At 37.3% G+C, this 20302-nt stretch overlaps 1 protein-coding gene across 3 annotated transcripts in view; it reads left to right on the top strand.

The window, feature by feature from the left end:
* GLRA2 (glycine receptor alpha 2) overlaps window positions 1-20302 on the top strand; it is a 308566-nt gene that overhangs the window by 71745 nt on the left and 216519 nt on the right. For all 3 annotated transcript variants that reach the window (XM_068135182.2, XM_078768142.1, XM_078768144.1), the window contains exon 2: window positions 11276-11403. In XM_068135182.2, coding sequence (XP_067991283.1) covers window positions 11276-11403 — 128 coding nt within the window. The remainder of the gene's footprint in view (window positions 1-11275; window positions 11404-20302) is intronic.

Below are 20302 nucleotides of genomic sequence, written 5' to 3'. Positions count from 1 at the left end.
ACTACGTTCACTCCTCACAAGTGAGACTCATCACTACTCCGTTCACTCCTCACAAGTGAGACTCATCACTACTCTGTTCACTCCTCACAAGTGAGACACCATCACTACTCCGTTCACTCCTCACAAGTGACTCATCACTGCTCCGTTCATTCCTCACAAGTGACTTGCCTTCGGCATAACTTGGCATAACTTGCCTCGGAATAAGTTTTGAATGGACGGACAGACAACTGAAAACAAAACGGACCATGGGTTTCCCACCCCTATAAAATCAAAATTAATTCCCTCTGAAAAAGTACAGTGACATTGCCCGCAGACTACCCAACCGCAGACCAGGCAATGTCACTGTACCGGGACATTTCATCAATCAATGACAATATGCGGTCCGCTAGGACTACCCGAAAAAGATTGAGCAGGGTTCTTCCCACGGAAATGCATTTTTGGTCAGCTCCTTGAAGATTATAAACAAACACAAATCACTTCCCTTTAAAAGGGTTTTCAACGGACAGACAACCAAAAAAAACCGAGCAGATAGAATTGCTTTTGAACATCGATCATCAAGCGGCGTGGGCCTACCTGGCAGAGTCTCGAGGAGTCGATCGCTTTCCAGCTCTTTCGTCTGACTTTCGCTTCCCAAATTTGTCTTCTGACTTTATCACTTGGAAATCTATACATCTTATATTTCCCAGATTGGTTTGAACAACCAAAAGCAGAACAACCAGTCATTTTGTTTGGCAATAAACAACATTCCCGTACCAAGCTGACGTTCACGCACGGTGAAGTTAGACACAAAATGGCGCCACGAAATCACGTGACCAGAAATCTCGGGTCAGCGCATGGCGCAACTCTCTTTATACAGGGACTCTAGTCTCGAGGTGCAACTTCAACTTGGATGGCCTCATGGATTCGGTACTCAACCTTGTGACACAGCACACATTGTGGTTTCTCTTGGCCAGACATGGTAATGGACGTGAATCCAAGCTTTATGTATTCGTCAAGATACTTTCTTTTTTTACTCCCAAAAGCCATACCGTCAAATCTGCAATAGGAAAAAAACAAAACAATTTCAAAGTCAAAACAATATCAAAAACAAACAAACAATATTTAATTTTTAGTATGGTTCAAATTACCCCATGGCCCCCCGAGAAATACACCATGGCCCCCAGGTTGGGAACCACGGGTTTAGAGAGTAGCTAACAGTATTGCCATCATATAACAATCCCCACATCACTGCCTCCAGACTATTGTTTAGGGCTACAATACCGGTCAAAAGTTTTAGAACACCTCAATTTTTCCAGTTTTTATAGAAATTTACGCAGTTTAAAGTCTCAATGTACTCTAAATTAAGCGTAGAACAAATAAACAATTGGAGATAAAGAAATCATAGAATCATTTTGTTTAACAAAATTTAATTTTAAATTTTGACTCAGCAAAGTAGCCACCTTGCAGATATATCCGCCGAACACACTCGTGGCATTCATTCCACAATGGAAATCAAATATTGTTCGGGAAGTTCTTCCCAACACTTGCAGAAGTTCCCACAAACGTGTTGTACTTGTAGGTTGCTTTGCTTTCACCATTCTGTCCAGTTCATCCCAAACCAGCTCGATGGGGTTTAAGTCTGGAGACTGTGCTGGCCATTCCATGATTTGAAGCCCGCCGTCTTGTTCTTTTCCTCGAAGGTAGTTTTGACATAGCCTGGAGGTGTGTTTAGGGTCATTATCTTGCTGTCGGATGAACCCCTGTCCAACTAGGCGTATACCAGAGGCTATTGCATGGCGCTGCAAAATGCTGTGGTAGCCCTTTTGGTTCAGGATGCCAGTCACTCTGTGCAAGTCGCCGAATCTGGATCCAGCAAAAGAGCCCCAGACCATCACGCTTCCTCCTCCATGTTTGACGGTTGGTGTCACACACTGAGGAACCATCCTTTCGCCTACTCGACAGCATACAAAAACCCTGCGTGATGAACCAAAGATTTAAAATTTTGATTCACCGGTCCATAAGACCTTCTTCCAGTCTTCAGCCGTCCACTAGCGGTGCTTCGTGGCTCAGGCAAGCCTCTTTTTCTTATTTTGCCATCTTAGCAATGGCTTTCTTAGTGCCACTCGACCTGTCAAACCTGCAGCTCAAAGTCTTCTCTTCACAGTTGAAACTGAGACTTGCTTACTTCGACCAGTGTTAAGCTGTGCTTGAAGCTGTTGTCCTGTGAGCCGCCTATCACGCAAGCTGTTGACTCTCAGAAACTTGTCTTCTGATTCTGTTGTGGCTTTGGGTCTGCCACACGTCTTCCTGTCAGAGATTCCTCCAGTTTCCAATATACTACTTCCTGTAGTGCAATATTGTCCAAATAATGCTTCAGAGGGTGTAATAACAGTCTGTTCCAATACTGCTTTTATACAGACAGGGGGTTTATAATCAAGTAATCAGTTGAGGTTGGTACACCTGTGGGAATTGTTGGGGGGGGGGGGGGGGGTCTCCTGCGATGAAGCTAACTCCGACGGCCTTTCACTCACTCACCGCAGGCAGGTTGGTGGGCTTTCTGTCTTCTACCGACTCCTCTCTGTCCTTGCTCTCCCAGCTCTCTCTGTGCTCTGTCCCCCTAATATTCCTACAGGTCGCACAAGATCTGCCAGCAACCCTCTTATGGTTAAACTGCCAAAATCTAGGCTCTGCTCACCTTCACACTTTCATTCCCCTTTTCTCCTGCCTCTGGAACAAACTCCCCCACTCTCTTCAATCCCACTCCTCCCTCCAGGTCTTTAAAACAGCTGTTCACCACCATCTCTTATCTTCCCCCATCCAAAACCTTGATCTTTTCTACCCCCGCTAATTCACCCCAGATACACTTTTTTTTGAAATTGCAACTTCTTTCCTGGAAGTCCTTGCAGTGTTGATATGTTTTATACCTCTCCCACCTCCCCCCAAGCCCTCGCCCTCCCACATTTCTCTCGATGTTCTTGCTCTCAAATGTTGTGTTTGTGTCCTTCCCCCTCTCTCCCCATCTTGTGTTCTGCTCCCCTTATTTTGTGTTTTATGTGTCGGTTGACTTTTTGTGTGATTAATGTTAGCCCTTTCACGAGCCTCGACCTTGTATACCAAAAAAATATAAAACATTGTTTGCATCAACTTTCAAGGCTTAATTTAGTTACATTGCTGCAGAACAGCTGTAAGTTGTTAACCCATTACTTGTTCTCTGAAGAAGGCCCTTTTTTACAATATAACTGTGCAATTTACATTATTTTCCCGTTTTTGCTAAGCTAAACTTTTTTTTTTTACCTCGAGCAGTTTACTGCTTACCTTTGTACCATTTCAGGTTATTCACTGGACATTAAACTGCATAAATTTCATTAAAAACTGGAAAAATTGAGGTGCTCTAAAACTTTTGACTGGTAATGTAGGCCGAGCTAAAAGTATTAGAAGTTCCTATATTTCATTTGTGCATAAGTATAAGAAGCTCCTGTATAATTTCAGGGACTTCTGGCAGCTTCAATTGTCTTTCCTACTTTTCTTTTTTTATCAACTTAGAGTAACCAATCACAAATGCAGGTAATTATAGAATGCTGTTATTAGAGATGTTCATGCAGTTTGTAAGAAGTTGATGATCATGTACTGATATTATAACATTGTACTTGGGCTGATAATATTTGTCGAGTCTCAGTATGTGACTGCACTGCAGGAGTAATCAAGTACTGGTGTAACCAGTGAAGTGTTTGTTGAAGCTTGAAGCAGTAATTGATGAAGTGTAAATGAGGCAGTGATGTAGGGATTGTTATGTGATGGCAATACTGTTAGCTACTCTCTCAACCAACATCATCCCTATCTTGTTTGGGACCTTTTTTAGACTGTAGTTTGTCATCCCTACATTGCCTTTTCAATCCAGCATAAATTTTTATTCACTTGTATATCAGCAAGTTGTTTCTGTGTGCAGCCTTTACTTTGCTTCTTATACAATTTTATACCCCTGGGCCAATTGCCCTGAAATCTGCTCTCCCACAGTATTGTAGCACGAGCTAGGTCAACGTCAAAATAAAAGAATTGCAATCCTTTTTAAAATTAATGTAAAAATTAATGCTTAACGAGTCGCACAATCCTGTATGACCTTAAACAAGGAAATGAAGGCCATTTGGCCCATCATTGCTGTGTTGCCCTCCTCAGTTAGTTTTTCCGACAAATTTAAACAATAATCTGCTTGATATTTTACTCAAGTGTATGTACCCAAATTTAGAATAGGTACACCGTATCCCAGCGCATCGTAAGAGCGTGACCAAGGGTTGGCGTCAGGAAGGACATCCGGCCATAAAAACATTGCCTCAAACAGGGAACCATGATTGTCATGGGGCCCGCAAGGCTAACCCCCGCTCGAGCGGGGAAAATGGCCTAAAAACGATCATTCATTCATTCATTCATTCATATTTTACTCAAGTCTAAATAACATCATTAGGATTCCTCTCTCCCTCTCGTTGACTATCGTCTGATGGAATACTGGGTGGATTGTAAAATTTGTCCCTGGGTTTCATTTAGAGCACACAAGGAGATACAAATATAAAAGAGAGCTAGCTGGCCGAAAGCCTCCACCACAACCCGTTTTTCCACAAGGATGCTTGCTTCACTTCCTTGGGATGACAGCTTTAATTATATGTGTGTTAAAACCCTTAGCTATGAGGAAATAGGAAGGACCTGTGTACACTTACAATTTTGATAATGAGGGAGACACTGATTTTGTTTCAACTATTGGAACTTCAGGAGACTCTTTTAAGTTGACGTTCGTAGATTTTTCAGGAAAAATTATTTTAATCACCTTTCCTGACTCGGTAAAATTTTGTATATGGGCCCATCTACATATTAAGTATGGATGATGGGAGAGGTGGATCAAATTTAGAGAACAAGACGGAAAGTCTAACAACGGCGTAGCCGGGCTTGTTTGATATTTTACTTGAAGAGGATAGTCTGAACTGGGTGGGGATACCAGTTACCAGTTCGATAACAATGAATATGAATGAATGAATGAATGATCGTTTTAAGGCCATTTTCCCTGCTAGAGCAGGGGTTAGCCTTGCAGGCCCCATGACAATCATGGTTCCCTGTTTGAGGCAATGTTTTTATGGCCGGATGCCCTTCCTGACGCCAACCCATAGTCACCTCTTACGATGCGCAGGGATACGGTGTACCTATTCTAAGCCGGGGTACACACCGGGATCATTCATCCCAGGAAGCTGGTACTCATTTTGCCGACCTCGGAAGGATGACGGGCTGAGTCAACCCCCCTGGTGTTAATTTAGCGATCGACCGGGATTCGAACCCAGGATCCTAGGATCCCAAGCCGGCACCCTAACCGCTAAGCCAACACCAGGCTTAACAATTGTGTTAACAATGTGTGTTACCAGTTCGATAACAATGTAAGTATTAATTTTTTTCAATAAATTCCACATTCCTGTTCCACCTTCAGTCGAACGTCAGGCATTGACAGCAGGTTCGTGAAGGACTAGGACAAAAAACGTACACTGTCTGAATGTTGCTATATCAAGTCAATGGCAAAACTGCAAATGGGGAATCCGTGAATGTCACGGCTGGAAACCCTTACGTCATTTCCTCATTCTGCTTTCAACTCAATATCTCTATATTTTCATTCCAAACGGCATCATTCCAATGACAAATTAATACGATCGTATTAATATATCAAAATATAATGTTAAATCACGAGTGTATCGAGATATCAACCAAGCGAACCGTTACCATCTGTTCACTTCCGGATTTGGGAGCAAGGTCCGTGTCGATCACATTTCAAAATCATAATTGTGTTGAAGAATTTCTGAAACCTCGTATCTACCTTGCGACACCTGCTGGGATCCCAAAACATTCCACAGAAGGTTATTATATTATCTTTTAGTAAAATATGCAACTGTAAGGCTTACTAAACGGCTGTCCCGTGTCAAGTGAACAGATCCTCAGCTCTGATTGGTGGACACTTGTTGTGAAGGACATACATACATACACCGGATGAACAGACAAACACTGTTCAAGATGGCATTGCTCTGAGTAGAGTCCCTGTATAAAGAGAGTTGCGCCATGCGCTGACCCGAGATTTCTGGTCACGTGATTTCGTGGCGCCATTTTGTGTCTAACTTCACCATGCGTGAACGTCAGCTTGGTACGGGAATGTTGTTTATTGCCAAACAAAATGACTGGTTGTTCTGCTTTTGGTTGTTCAAACCAATCTGGGAAATATAAGATGTATAGATTTCCAAGTGATAAAGTCAGAAGACAAATTTGGGAAGCGAAAGTCAGACGAAAGAGCTTGAAAGCGAACGACTCCTCGAGACTCTGCCAGGTAGGCCCACGCCGCTTGATGATCGATGTTCAAAAGCAATTCTATCTGCTCGGTTTTTTTTTGGTTGTCTGTCCGTTGAAAACCCTTTTAAAGGGAAGTGATTTGTGTTTGTTTATAATCTTCAAGGAGCTGACCAAAAATGCATTTCCGTGGGAAGAACCCTGCTCAATTTTTTTCGGGTAGTCCTAGCGGACCGCATATTGTCATTGATTGATGAAATGTCCCGGTACAGTGACATTGCCCGGTCTGCGGTTGGGTAGTCTGCGGGCAATGTCACTGTACTTTTTCAGAGGGAATTAATTTTGATTTTATAGGGGTGGGAAACCCATGGTCCGTTTTGTTTTCAGTTGTCTGTCCGTCCATTCAAAACTTATTCCGAGGCAAGTTATTTTTTTGGTTTAAAATCTTTAGCCTAATCGGCAATCATAAAAGCAATTTTAGGGGGGGACCTGCTCAATTTTTTTGCGGGTTGTGCAGCCATCCATACGTCCAAAATTTGACGAGTTATTGTTTGCTTTGTACAGTGCTCATGCGTCTTGTGGCATATTGAACGAACGAAAACTATGTTAGCGAACGTTTCAGGTGTTAGGTGTTCCTTGGACCCCACACAGTGGTGAACATGGTCACTTTGAGGTGTTGGGTGTTGCTTGGTCCCCGCACAGTGGTGAATATGGTCAATTTCAGGTGTTGGGTGTTGCTTGGACCCACGCAGTGGTGAGCATGGTCACTTTCAGGTGTTGGGTGTTCCTTGGACCCCGCAGAGTGGTGAACATTGTCACTTTCAGGTGTTGGGTGTTCCTTGGACCTTGCACAGTGGTGAACATGGTCACTTTAAGGAGGGTGTTCCTTGGACCCTGCAGAGTGGTGAACATGGTCAATTTCAGGTGTTGGGTGTTCCTTGGACCCCGCAGAGTGGTGAACATGGTCAATTTCAGGTGTTGGGTGTTCCTTGGACCCCGTGCAGTAATAAATGAACGTTTCAATCTTACTAGATGCCGATGACGTTTTCCTTATGTCAGAGACAGAAGCTGACTTGCAGCTTGTTAAATCATTACAATGGAAATTGAATATAAATGTCGATAAAACTAAAGTTGTACACTATAGAAATATGGCAATACCACGTACAGAATTTGTTTTAAGTGTGTTAGACTATATGTCGGCTGGAAGTCCTACACCGGAATTGCTCTCGGCACCCTTTAAAAAATATTGGATATGCCCACACTCCTTTCTAAAAGTTATTAAAATTCAGAGAACGACAGCATTGGTTTGTCTTACTTATAATGTTAGCTCTTATATGCAGTGTTGGCTTGTAATATGCATTGCCATACCACTTTTAATATCACCACACAGCTCTTTTTCACGGCAATAGCTGAGTTTTTGACAAAATAAATATCACCTGTATGTAATAATAAGACGAAATATGTGTAGTAAATTTTTTTTTAGCAGGTTTAGAATATATCACCCCATATCGCGAATGTACATGTATATCTAATCCGACACACTTAGACACAAAATGGCGTCCAAATTTGAGTTGACACAACTCTCTATATACAGGGACTCTATCTATGAGCTATGCCGGAAAAACATTTGAGAAAATATAGGGGAGGGAGGATGTTTGATGTTTGGGGAGGAGTGTTTGAGGATGTACAAGTAAGAAGATGGATTATTTTTAGTGGGAGATGGTTGCATACCTACAGAACTCGTCATTTTTGATATATGATCAGGATTTGGAAGCATATGATCAGGATTTGGAAGCATGTGATCAGGATTTGGAAGCATATCATCAGGATTTGGAAGCATATGATCAGGATTTGGAAGCATGTGATCATGATTTGGAAGCATGTGATCATGATTTGAAAGCATATGATCAGATTTGGAAGCATGTGATCAGGATTTGGAAGCATATCATCAGGATTTGGAAGCATATCATCAGGATTTGGAAGCATGTGATCATGATTTGGAAGCATGTGATCAGGATTTGGAAACAAATGATCAGGATTTGGAAGCATATGATCAGGATTTGGAAGCATGTGATCAGGATTTGGAAGCACATGATCAGGATTTGGAAGCATGTGATCAGGATTTGGAAGCACGTGATCAGGATTTGGAAGCACATGATCAGGATTTGGAAGCATGTGATCATGATTTGGAAGCATGTGATCAGGATTTGGAAACATATGATCAGGATTTGGAAGCATATGATCAGGATTTGGAAGCATGTGATCAGGATTTGGAAGCACATGATCAGGATTTGGAAGCATGTGATCATGATTTGGAAGTACATGATCAGGATTTGGAAACATATGATCAGGATTTGGAAGCATATGATCAGGATTTGGAAGCATGTGATCAGGATTTGGAAGCATATCATCAGGATTTGGAAGCATATGATCAGGATTTGGAAGCATGTGGTCATGATTTGGAAGCATGTGATCAGGATTTGGAAGCATATGATCAGGATTTGGAAGCATGTGATCAGGATTTGGAAGCATATGATCAGGATTTGGAAGCATATGATCAGGATTTGGAAGCATGTGATCAGGATTTGGAAGCATATGATCAGGATTTGGAAGCACGTGATCAGGTTTTGGAAGCATATGATCAGGATTTGGAAGCATATGATCAGGATTTGGAAGCAAATGATCAGGATTTGGAAGCACATGATCAGGATTTGGAAGCATATGATCAGGATTTGGAAGCATGTGATCAGGATTTGGAAGCACATGATCAGGATTTGGAAGCATGTGATCAGGATTTGGAAGCACGTGATCAGGATTTGGAAGCACATGATCAGGATTTGGAAGCATGTGATCATGATTTGGAAGCACATGATCAGGATTTGGAAGCACATGATCAGGATTTGGAAGCACATGATCAGGATTTGGAAGCATGTGATCAGGATTTGGAAGCACATGATCAGGATTTGGAAGCACGTGATCATGATTTGGAAGCACGTGATCATGATTTGGAAGTACATGATCAGGATTTGGAAACATATGATCAGGATTTGGAAGCATATGATCATGATTTGGAAGCATGTGATCAGGATTTGGAAGCATATCATCAGGATTTGGAAGCATATGATCAGGATTTGGAAGCATGTGATCATGATTTGGAAGCATGTGATCAGGATTTGGAAGCATATGATCAGGATTTGGAAGCATATGATCAGGATTTGGAAGCATGTGATCAGGATTTGGAAGCACGTGATCAGGTTTTGGAAGCATATGATCAGGATTTGGAAGCATATGATCAGGATTTGGAAGCACATGGTCAGGATTTGGAAGCACATGGTCAGGATTTGGAAGCACATGATCAGGATTTGGAAGCACATGATCAGGATTTGGAAGCATATGATCAGGATTTGGAAGCATATGATCAGGTTTTGGAAGCATATGATCAGGATTTGGAAGCACATGGTCAGGATTTGGAAGCACATGATCAGGATTTGGAAGCATATGATCAGGATTTGGAAGCATATGATCAGGATTTGGAAGCACATGATCAGGATTTGGAAGCATATGATCAGATTTGGAAGCATGTGATCAGGATTTGGAAGCATATGATCAGGATTTGGAAGCACATGATCAGGATTTGGAAGCACATGATCTGGATTTGGAAGCACATGATCAGGATTTGGAAGCATATGATCAGGATTTGGAAGCACATGATCAGGATTTGGAAGCACATGATCAGGATTTGGAAGCACATGATCAGGATTTGGAAGCATATGATCAGGATTTGGAAGCACATGGTCAGGATTTGGAAGCACATGGTCAGGATTTGGAAGCACATGATCAGGATTTGGAAGCATATGATCAGGATTTGGAAGCATATGATCAGGATTTGGAAGCATATGATCAGGTTTTGGAAGCATATGATCAGGATTTGGAAGCACATGGTCAGGATTTGGAAGCACATGATCAGGATTTGGAAGCATATGATCAGGATTTGGAAGCATATGATCAGGATTTGGAAGCACATGATCAGGATTTGGAAGCATATGATCAGATTTGGAAGCATGTGATCAGGATTTGGAAGCATATGATCAGGATTTGGAAGCACATGATCAGGATTTGGAAGCACATGATCTGGATTTGGAAGCACATGATCAGGATTTGGAAGCATATGATCAGGATTTGGAAGCACATGATCAGGATTTGGAAGCACATGATCAGGATTTGGAAGCACATGATCAGATTTGGAAGCATGTGATCAGGATTTGGAAGCATATGATCAGGATTTGGAAGCATATGATCAGGATTTGGAAGCACATGATCAGGATTTGGAAGCATATGATCAGGATTTGGAAGCATATGATCAGGATTTGGAAGCACATTGTCAGGATTTGGAAGCATATGATCAGGATTTGGAAGCATATGATCAGGATTTGGAAGCATATGATCAGGATTTGGAAGCACGTGATCAGGATTTGGAAGCACGTGATCAGGTTTTGGAAGCACATGATCAGAATTTGGAAGCACATGATCAGGATTTGGAAGCATATGATCAGATTTGGAAGCATGTGATCAGATTTGGAAGCATGTGATCAGACTTGGAAGCATGTGATCAGGATTTGGAAGCATGTGATCAGGGTTGGTACAGCGTGGAGCTTCTAGATTCTGGGTACAACGTGAGACTTCAAACATTGGTACAAACTGCAAACCAATGAAATATATGATTGGACATTTGAAAAGAAGCCGTTATCCAGGATATGTTGCACAACAACATGACTGGGAATTTCTAACTCATGCCATGATGGTTCCAACATGGAAATGCGCAGCTTTGCAAGAATCAAGCCGCCATCCACTCATTAATGTTGACGCACTATAATAGTTGACACTTGCTCATAATGATGTCATTAATAGTTATATAATTGATTTTTAATTTAATGAGGGTGACTTTTAACATATCTCGCCCTTTTCCATCATCTCCTCCGGTGTGCTTCAGCAGCCAGATGTCCTCCAGGGAGCTGTCGTCGGCCAACGTGAAGCCGAACCTGTCTCCTTCCAAGTTCCTGGACAAACTCATGGGCAGAGAGTCCAACTACGATGCCCGGATTCGGCCCAACTTTAAAGGTAAGCTCAACCTGGGATTTGGCTGCAAAGATGGAGAAAACAATTTGAAATCCAAATCTCATGTGCACCGAGTAATGCAATTTCCCCCTTTTTCCCTTTCCCCCCAAAATAATCGAATGTATGTTTCGGTATACGTACATCTTTGTCATACTAGGATCATAAACAGATGAAGGATGTTTTGAGCAAAAACCAGATCGGCCTGAGATGAGTGTATAGCGGATGAGACCGATGAGGCGGAATTCCTATTGGATGAAGACTTGTGAACAAGTTTTGCAATTGGAGGGAAAAAGCGAATTCCCATTTCGTTTGAACCTAAGCTTGCCGGGGATGCGTGTCAATATCTTTGGGTTCATGAACGAGTTGGGGTTGTTGTCTTTGTGAAAGCAGCACGCCACGTTTCCTTGATTTAACCATTCCCAACCCTCCATTGCCCATGTACATCAAGACTGAAAATGCGCCAAAACATCAGACTTCCAACGTTAGTAGTGTAATAATGTTGCTTCTGGGACACCTCCGTTTAACATGGGAAATCCCTATCTAATGTCATTTACCCCCTTGTCTTTTTCAAAAATCATAAACACCTCTATTTCTCCCACCCTCATCTTTATGAACCTTTTGTCTGTAGTACCTATCCTTAATGTTGTTCATTAGACCACTCAAACACTACAAATATTTGTTTTCTCTTATAGACCTATCATCCTTCTTCTACATATCATCTGGCAGATTAATCTTTGACCCATTCACTTCCATATTGACCCTAAAGACCTCTATTTCTCTCACCCTGTTCTTTACGAACCTTCTAACCTTTTGACATGTTATCCTTATTCATTAGACCACTTAAACACCTGTGATCCTTCTGACCTTATGGACCTTTTAACCTTTTACTCTTAATATCATCTGGTGAATATAACCCACTCAAACATCGACCCTACAAATATTTGTTTATGCGTGGGAAATAATTTAATTCTCCTACAACTCTCCTCACCGTCTAATACATTAACAAAAAATATGTTTGAGTTTGGTTCTTTATTAAGATATTTTAACTGAGCTAAGATAAAATGGTAAACCTCCCTCAATGTTCTTATTTGAGCGCCTCCAGTGCCACATACCATTTTTAAATTAAAGTATATATTTTCCTGACAACCATCAAAGTTTTCCGTCCACTCAAAAATATTTCCATCTTTTTTACCCAATTCACCGGTATTTAAATTAATTCTCTTATTTGTTTTGTGAACTTTTTTACCAGTTGCCTTTTCAATTATACCTATTTGATATTTTTCACATTCATTATGTTTTCCATTTATATACCAAGGTTGATTACACCTCCACTCTTTAGTCTGGTTGATACTTGGTTCTATCATTTATATAATAGTAAAAAAGGCGGCGGTAGCCCGTTAAAATCCCCAACCCCCCCCCCTTTTTAACTTATCACTTATATATATCTTATCACTTATATATATCTTATCACTTATGTATATCTTATCACTTATATATATCTTATCACTTATATATATATCTTATCACTTATATACTTATATAACCATAAGGGAGACTATCAATTCCATTTTCTAAAATAAACCTCTTATCATCAAAAGCCCCCAATGCTTTCTTATTTATCTCTTCTGAATATAATTGATGTTTATAACTTCTTATTCCATTAATCTTTCTAAACTCTTCTTTCTTTGTTGTTAAACAGTTATAATAATCCTTAAAGTTTATTGTTTCTTTAATAACATTTTTCTTTACACCTTTTAACTTCTTATCAGTCTTTTCAACGTTATTCACAATGTATTTATAAGCATAAGCCTTTGACCTCAATCCCACAAATTCACTCATAACATTTCCTCCTAATTCATCCTTGAACTTTCCAATCACCTTTTTATTTTTAGAAGAGAACAACTCACTCTCTGGACTGTAATTACTCGTGTCATAGATATTAATGTCTCTTTTCATGTCTGAATAAACATCGTTGGTATTAATTTTCAAAATAAAACTATCTGTATCCATATAAAGTAGATTAACATCATTTTGATATTTCTTCCTCAAGTTATTATAAAAGTAATCATACATTAATGACTTTGATAAATCAAGAATTGTTGTTCCAATATAAATAGGTTTGTTCATTTCAATACTCTCTTTAATCAAATGGATCGCACAAAAGTTCTCAGTAAAGACCTCAGCTCGAGTAAAACTCGGTCTATTAATTAATTTTGATGCTTGTTCCCAAGATGTTGATAGTCTGATATTTTGTCTTTTCCTCACATTCTCCATAGTCTTACCAAAGACCGCATTATTCATCAATTTATAAAAGTCTTTCTCAAAATCTGTTTTTGACTCTGTTCTTCTTTGTGTATTAAAATCAATGTACCCCTTTAACCAATGACTTTGATTGAACTTTAGAACCCTATGGATCTTCTCTACTCTTAGACCTTTTGATAAATATTGTCGCAAATTTCTTTGGTGTAGAACATAATTTTTCTTGTTATATAATGTAGTAAGTAATTTTTCTGTTGATTCACCTATATCAAACGATCGTTGATAATCACTCAACCATTCTTTCTTTGGACTTTCTTTCTCACAAGCAAATGGGAGATCTTTGTGTAGGTTATGGAGTTCCTCTGGATATTTTAAATCAATTTCAAAATAATAACCAACTTTTTCTTCATCCAATTCTTTTTGTGTAGAGATACATACATCTTGTAAAACGTTTTTGTAGTCTTTTTCCTTTACCCATCTAAGTTTTCCATAAGGAAGAGCCTGAGACATTGCCCAGCCATACAGGTTGTTCGCGTCATAGTACATCAAGTAAGAACTCTCTTTCGTTGGATCATAATTTGGAAGATATTTGTTATTTGCTTTTGCGTATCTACTCGAGCAGACTTGTGAAATTCCACCTCTTTTTGCCTTTTCAATCATCAAAAGCATATCAACATCGATTATCAAATCCAAATCTTGTTTTGTCATTTTCAACATCGCACTCCAGGCCAATCCAGGTGCTGTGTAGTAGTGAGCAGGATCCAATCCATATCCAGTGCGACAAACAGATCTAAAGGCTTCAAATACATCGGCCAATAAAAGCACATCAGTTTTGAGATACAAATCGTGATACTCGCCAAGATTCTTGATGTTATATTTTTCCCAAACATTTTGTGCGTGTACATAATCTTTATCAGATATATGACTATTATTTAATTTGTTATAGAAATTTTCTTTTGAAGGAAGTTGTGTTTCATTGAATCTCTCAAATGAGTCCATATAGTCATAGGGGTAAATTCCCTTTTGTGTTAGAAAATCTTTATCTAAAAAATACTCTGAAAGACATGGAAACTCTTTTAGATTTTGAACCAAGTTAACCAATGGACTTGCCATGAATTTAAATGTATCAAGAAATCTGATATGAGTAATAGGAGATGTGTGAATTGTTTTTGTGAATGAAATGTATTTCTGATCCGTGTTTGGAATTGCTGAGATACTTCCAGAAGTCTTTGAGAGTTCCTTGATAAATAGATGTGTATCATAATGAGCGTTGTTATGAAGAAAGACAGGAATGAAAGAGGGGAGTTGATAATTAATATTACAACTTTGATGAGCCGGACCTCTATATTTACCAGTGAGATGACAATGGTCTCTAACCTTTAGACCTTTACCAATTTTCTCCTCACAAATATGACAGACATTGTTTTTTATAAATTCCCTTTTTTCTTTACTTGTTAAGGACATTGGTTTATTGGTTTCTCTCATTATCTTGGTTAATCGAACACAGTCTTTTTCTAGTCGTTTCACAAACTCCTCTGGGGTATTTGAGCCTCTATACATCTCTAACTTGTTATATTTATCACCAACGGATGATTTGATATAATAACAAAAACCACAAGGAGTATGTTTTTGATATTTATTTGTGTATGATTCTTTTGGATCTTGAGAAGCAGTATCAATTTTTTCTAAAATACTTTCAAAATCAGCATATATAACAAATGGATGTTTGATCTTTTTATTTTCATCTTTGAATGTGATCTTTGAGCCTTCTTTAGGCATATTGATTACCGTTGATTTATGTTCGCCACAATAATTTGAATGTTTATCTAATCTTTCTTGTGAATTGAAGAAGTTAAGACAACGCAAACAAATATATATTTTATTTGTTCTCTTACAGACTTGTGGTTTTATTAATTTAGCAATATCTTTGATGTATGTATAATGTGAATTTTCGTCTGAATTAAAATATAGAAGATTAATATGAGTTTGTTTACAATTGTCAGAAAGCTTTAAAACCTGAATGTTGTTTGTTTCTGTTAGACCATAAACATTAACTGATAAATTATTCATCTTTTCAAATTTAGGAATATCATTTAAAGTCATCGGAAACTTTAGATCTTTCGTATTTAATGTATTCTCATATTTTTTATAATGAGATACTCTTTCATCATGAAAATGTGGAGGATGTAAGTGTGCTAAAATAGACCAGAGAAAACATTTATTGTCTTTATTTTTGATATTGATAACTGCTTTTCTATTTTTGATAACACTGGGTAAATCAATGTAAGAAGAAGCTTTTAGAGGATCTGATTTAAGAATATGAATGTCTATGTAAATAATTTTTCCTATATTGAATCCACTTCCTACGATTGAATTATCCACATCTTGCTCTTGTTTAATAAGTTCATCATAGACTCCTGATGTTTTAAAATCTTGATATGAAGATATAAAGTGTGGCTCAGTTCTCATGTATGGTGCATCTATAACTCCTTCATCCTTTGTCATTTCTAATTTTACTCCCATATAAAATTTAAGTGGTTTCATTTCCTTTAGTGTTTTTTCAATCAACGTTTGAACAGCAGGTTTAACTATTTCTACAGCATCAACTATAGACTCTGGTTCAGGAGGTTTGAAGTTAAAGACTCTTATTTTAATATGTCCTTTGAATGCTCCATCAGAGTTTTTAGTTGTGATAAAATTTGATAAATGTAGATTTGTTTTAAGATGTATTTTGAAGCCTTTCTTGAGGATATTTTTATTACATGTAGAACAGTGTTTTGTTTCAGGTGGAAGAGGGGAAAGTTTGTTTAAAATGTTGTATGTATGTTTTGCGGTGAGAATATGTTGTTTATAATATTTTACTTCCTTCTCGCAAGTATCACAATAAACCATATTTATAGCGTGAGAAAACGTGGTGTTTTATATATATCACTGTGCTTAAAATAAAACACTTTTGAGCTTTACAGCTCCGTTTTATATATATCGCTGTGCTTAAACTAAAACACTTTTTCACTCAGAATCATCTAAGTCATAACTATCACATGAATACTCAGAATCATACTCAGAGTCATCAATAAAGCTACTCTCATAACTATCATTTGAGCACAAACTATTAGTATCATAACTATCATCTGTGTTCAATGAAATACTATCATCACCATCGTCCAAGTTCAATGAAATACTATCATCACTATCGTCCGAGTTCAATGAAATAGTAAAATCTTCACTGCTGTATTGACTCATATTTAATTAGCAAGAAAAATATTCCCATCAATATCTATATACTTTCTTTCATTAACAGATTCAATCTCTACAATTTTTATATCAAAAGTTATCTTTAAATAATCTCTAACTATCATAGAACGAAATGACATTTCACCAGAAATATTAACATCATTCATTTTACTTAGATCTACACCCTTTGGATTATTAAAGAAAATACAAATGTCTCCTCTAGAATTATTAATGGTCTTATCATTCTTTTTCAAAGTATCGTGGTCAATCACTTTTTCAAGCTTTGAATAAATTGCCAGGAGTAGAGGAGAAACTTTTGTTAGATTTACTTTAATGGATGTCTTTCCAGGTATAGTTAGAGCTCTTCCTTTAAATGAAATAGAGGGGCTCATGTTATTTTCCATAACTGGTTTTACCAAAAAATTTCCATATTTATCTTTGTTCAATTTAACATCTTTGACATATTTTTCTATATCTTCCACCAAAGTAGAGATTGATTGAAATTTGTCTTTTGTGCTTTGAAACATTGTATTTATTAATGAATAAACTTGCGTTTAGTTTAAGTAAAAATTTACCACATAAATATGATAAGTTCTGAAGGATATTTAGAATTTCCAGACTCTCCATATGATAAATTAGAGAATTGTCCGGCTTGTGATAGAGTGGGGCTTAATGATGAGGATTCATATAAACAATGTTTATTCTGTGATTATATTCTAATTAATGATAATAAGAAATATAAAAAAACATATAACTCTTTTAAATTAGAACCAAAAATGAATTACTTTACAAGATTAATAAGAGAGATTAATGTTAAGCATTATGGTGATAATACACCATTTCTTACAAGGAAAGAGACTCTTTGTATTGAGGAAATGTATAAGGGTTTAATGATATTTATTATTCAAAATAATTTTAATGGAAATGTTAATACAAGATACTACATAAATAAAATAATGAATTATTTTGAAATTAAACCCGAACTCAGGATAAAATATAGAGTTTCTAAAATAGCTCAAAAAAAGTTGGATGACTTGTTTTCCAAATATATAAATGAATGATTTTTTACCCGTTTGGGAAAATAAGATAAAATTTAATAACCATAAAAACATTCCAAATTCATTGAGATGTCTAATAATTGGTTCAAGCGGATGTGGGAAAACCTGTTTACTTTTAAAGATGCTCCTTGGTCCTAATTTTTTAGATTATGATAATTTAATAATTTTTACAAAGTCAAGTTTTCAACCCGAGTATCAACTACTCTCACAGGGTTTTAATGCAGGTCTTAAAAAGGAAGACATTATCGGTTTATTTAAACTTCAAAACAAACTGAATGATTATAATATTGAAGATATAATACAATTATTTTGTGATACACAGAAATCAAAATCGAAACCCATAACTTGTATTCTCAGTGATAATACGGATGATATGCCTTCACCTCAAGATTTAGATAAATCAAAAAAGAACCTCGTCATCTTTGATGATTGTGTTAATGAGAGAAACCAAACAGTAATGGATAGCTACTATACAAGAGGGAGACATTCTTCTTGTAATTGTATATATCTTAGTCAATCATATTTTCAACTCCCTCGACGCTCAATAAGAAACAATGCCAATACTTTTATTTTATTTAAGTTAAATTCAATAGATGTAAATAATTTTTGGAGAGATAATTGCTCTACGTTATGTAGTAAAAAAGAATTTGAAAATTATATGAAACACACGATTGGAAAATATAAATATATTGTTGTGAAACAAGATGAGATACTAAATGATATTTTTCAATAAATAAATACAGAAAATGAATACCGAAGAAAGAGAAAGAAAGTTTAAGGAACATCAACAATTAGTTTCAAAAGTTGTTAAACAACAGGAAGAGATAAAGAAGAAACGGAGACAGAAACTAACTGGTGAAGAAGCCTTTGAAAGAAAACAAGAGAAATTCTTTAAACCACTTTTGAAAACTCAACACTCACCTACAGTTCCCACGGTAGAATTTACTCCGAAAAAACTTCAAATGCTCAAAGATTTTAGTCAGATAACAAAACAAGAACTTGGTGAATTAGAATATGATGACGAGGGATTATTTCGGAAACTTGAGGAGGTAAATCAACCCCCTAATTATGTTGTGGAAGCTCTTCAAAACAATGAATATTCGGCGGGTTCAAAAACCAGAGCAGGTCTCATTCCAACAGAAGAACCAGCAGTGTTTCATCTTGTGGAAGAAAAGGTATTGATATTTAATGATGAATTGATGTTCTTGAGTTCTACTCAACCAAATGTTAAATTAACTCCAAGATTAATGTTTCTTCTAACAAACCCCGGATTCAGCGGTTCAAAATATTTTGAGGAACCACTTGATATGGAAAGAGAGGAAGATAGGGTATATATTGAGTTGCTAAATGCACTTGATTATGGAGTTTCTGTTGCTGGTAAAAGTAAGAAGAATGAGAAGGAGAAACATATTATTGATGCTTTAAGTAAGCTTGGTTCGGGTGTTAGTTTTCTTCCAAATGACCCATCACAATTAGTTAATAGGCTATTATTGTTGTTAGGTAGTAAGAAGGCTGGAAACAACAATTGTTTTAATGAATCCTCAGCCATTTTAGATCAGTTGATGAACATGAAAATAATTAATAAATGTCAATACAAAGATATTTTATTAGATATTAAATAAGATGAGAAGCACAATTCTTAGTTTTAATTTCACAACGAGCGATTACACAGCTTCATTCCCTTACCCACTACAACTTGACCCCCTTACCTCATATGAGGCATCTTTGTTGTCAATGGAAACTTACAATACCCTTTTTAATATCACAGAGAAAAACAACAAGTTTAGTTATAATCCAGGAAGTGGATATAAAACTATAACCGTTTCACCTGGAGCTTACGAGATTTCTCAAATATCTTCAGAAGTCTCTCGCCTTATGAAAGAAAAAGGTGATGAACCAAAAAATATTGTAATAGATATTCAAAAACACACTTCAAAATCAACTATTAAACTTAAAAATAATTATAAAGTTGATTTCACGATTGAAAATTCGTTTAGAGAGCTATTGGGTTTCTCTTCAAAAAAGATTGAAAATAACGGGACGTTTTACAGTGATAATGTTATCCAAATATCCTCCGGTATAAATTCAGTATTAATTCATTGTGATTTGATTGATGGTGCTTATAACGATGGAATAAGAACAAATACAATATTTTCATTCAGTGCATACTCAACCCCGATTGGTTATAAATTTAATATGGAACCAAAAAATCTTGTCTATTTACCTGTGTCAGGAAAAACCATATACAGAGTAAGTTTTAGGATAACCGACCAAGATAATCGTATGATATCCTTTAATGATGAAATTATATCCATCAGAATTCACCTACGTGAAGTTTTTCAATAAATAAA

This window comes from Myxine glutinosa, chromosome 14, assembly GCF_964187855.1.
Source record: "Myxine glutinosa chromosome 14, kmMyxGlut1.1, whole genome shotgun sequence".
Taxonomy (NCBI): domain Eukaryota; kingdom Metazoa; phylum Chordata; class Myxini; order Myxiniformes; family Myxinidae; genus Myxine; species Myxine glutinosa.
The sequence above is the reverse complement of the archived record's forward strand: the minus strand, read 5'-3'. Positions and strand labels throughout refer to the sequence as shown.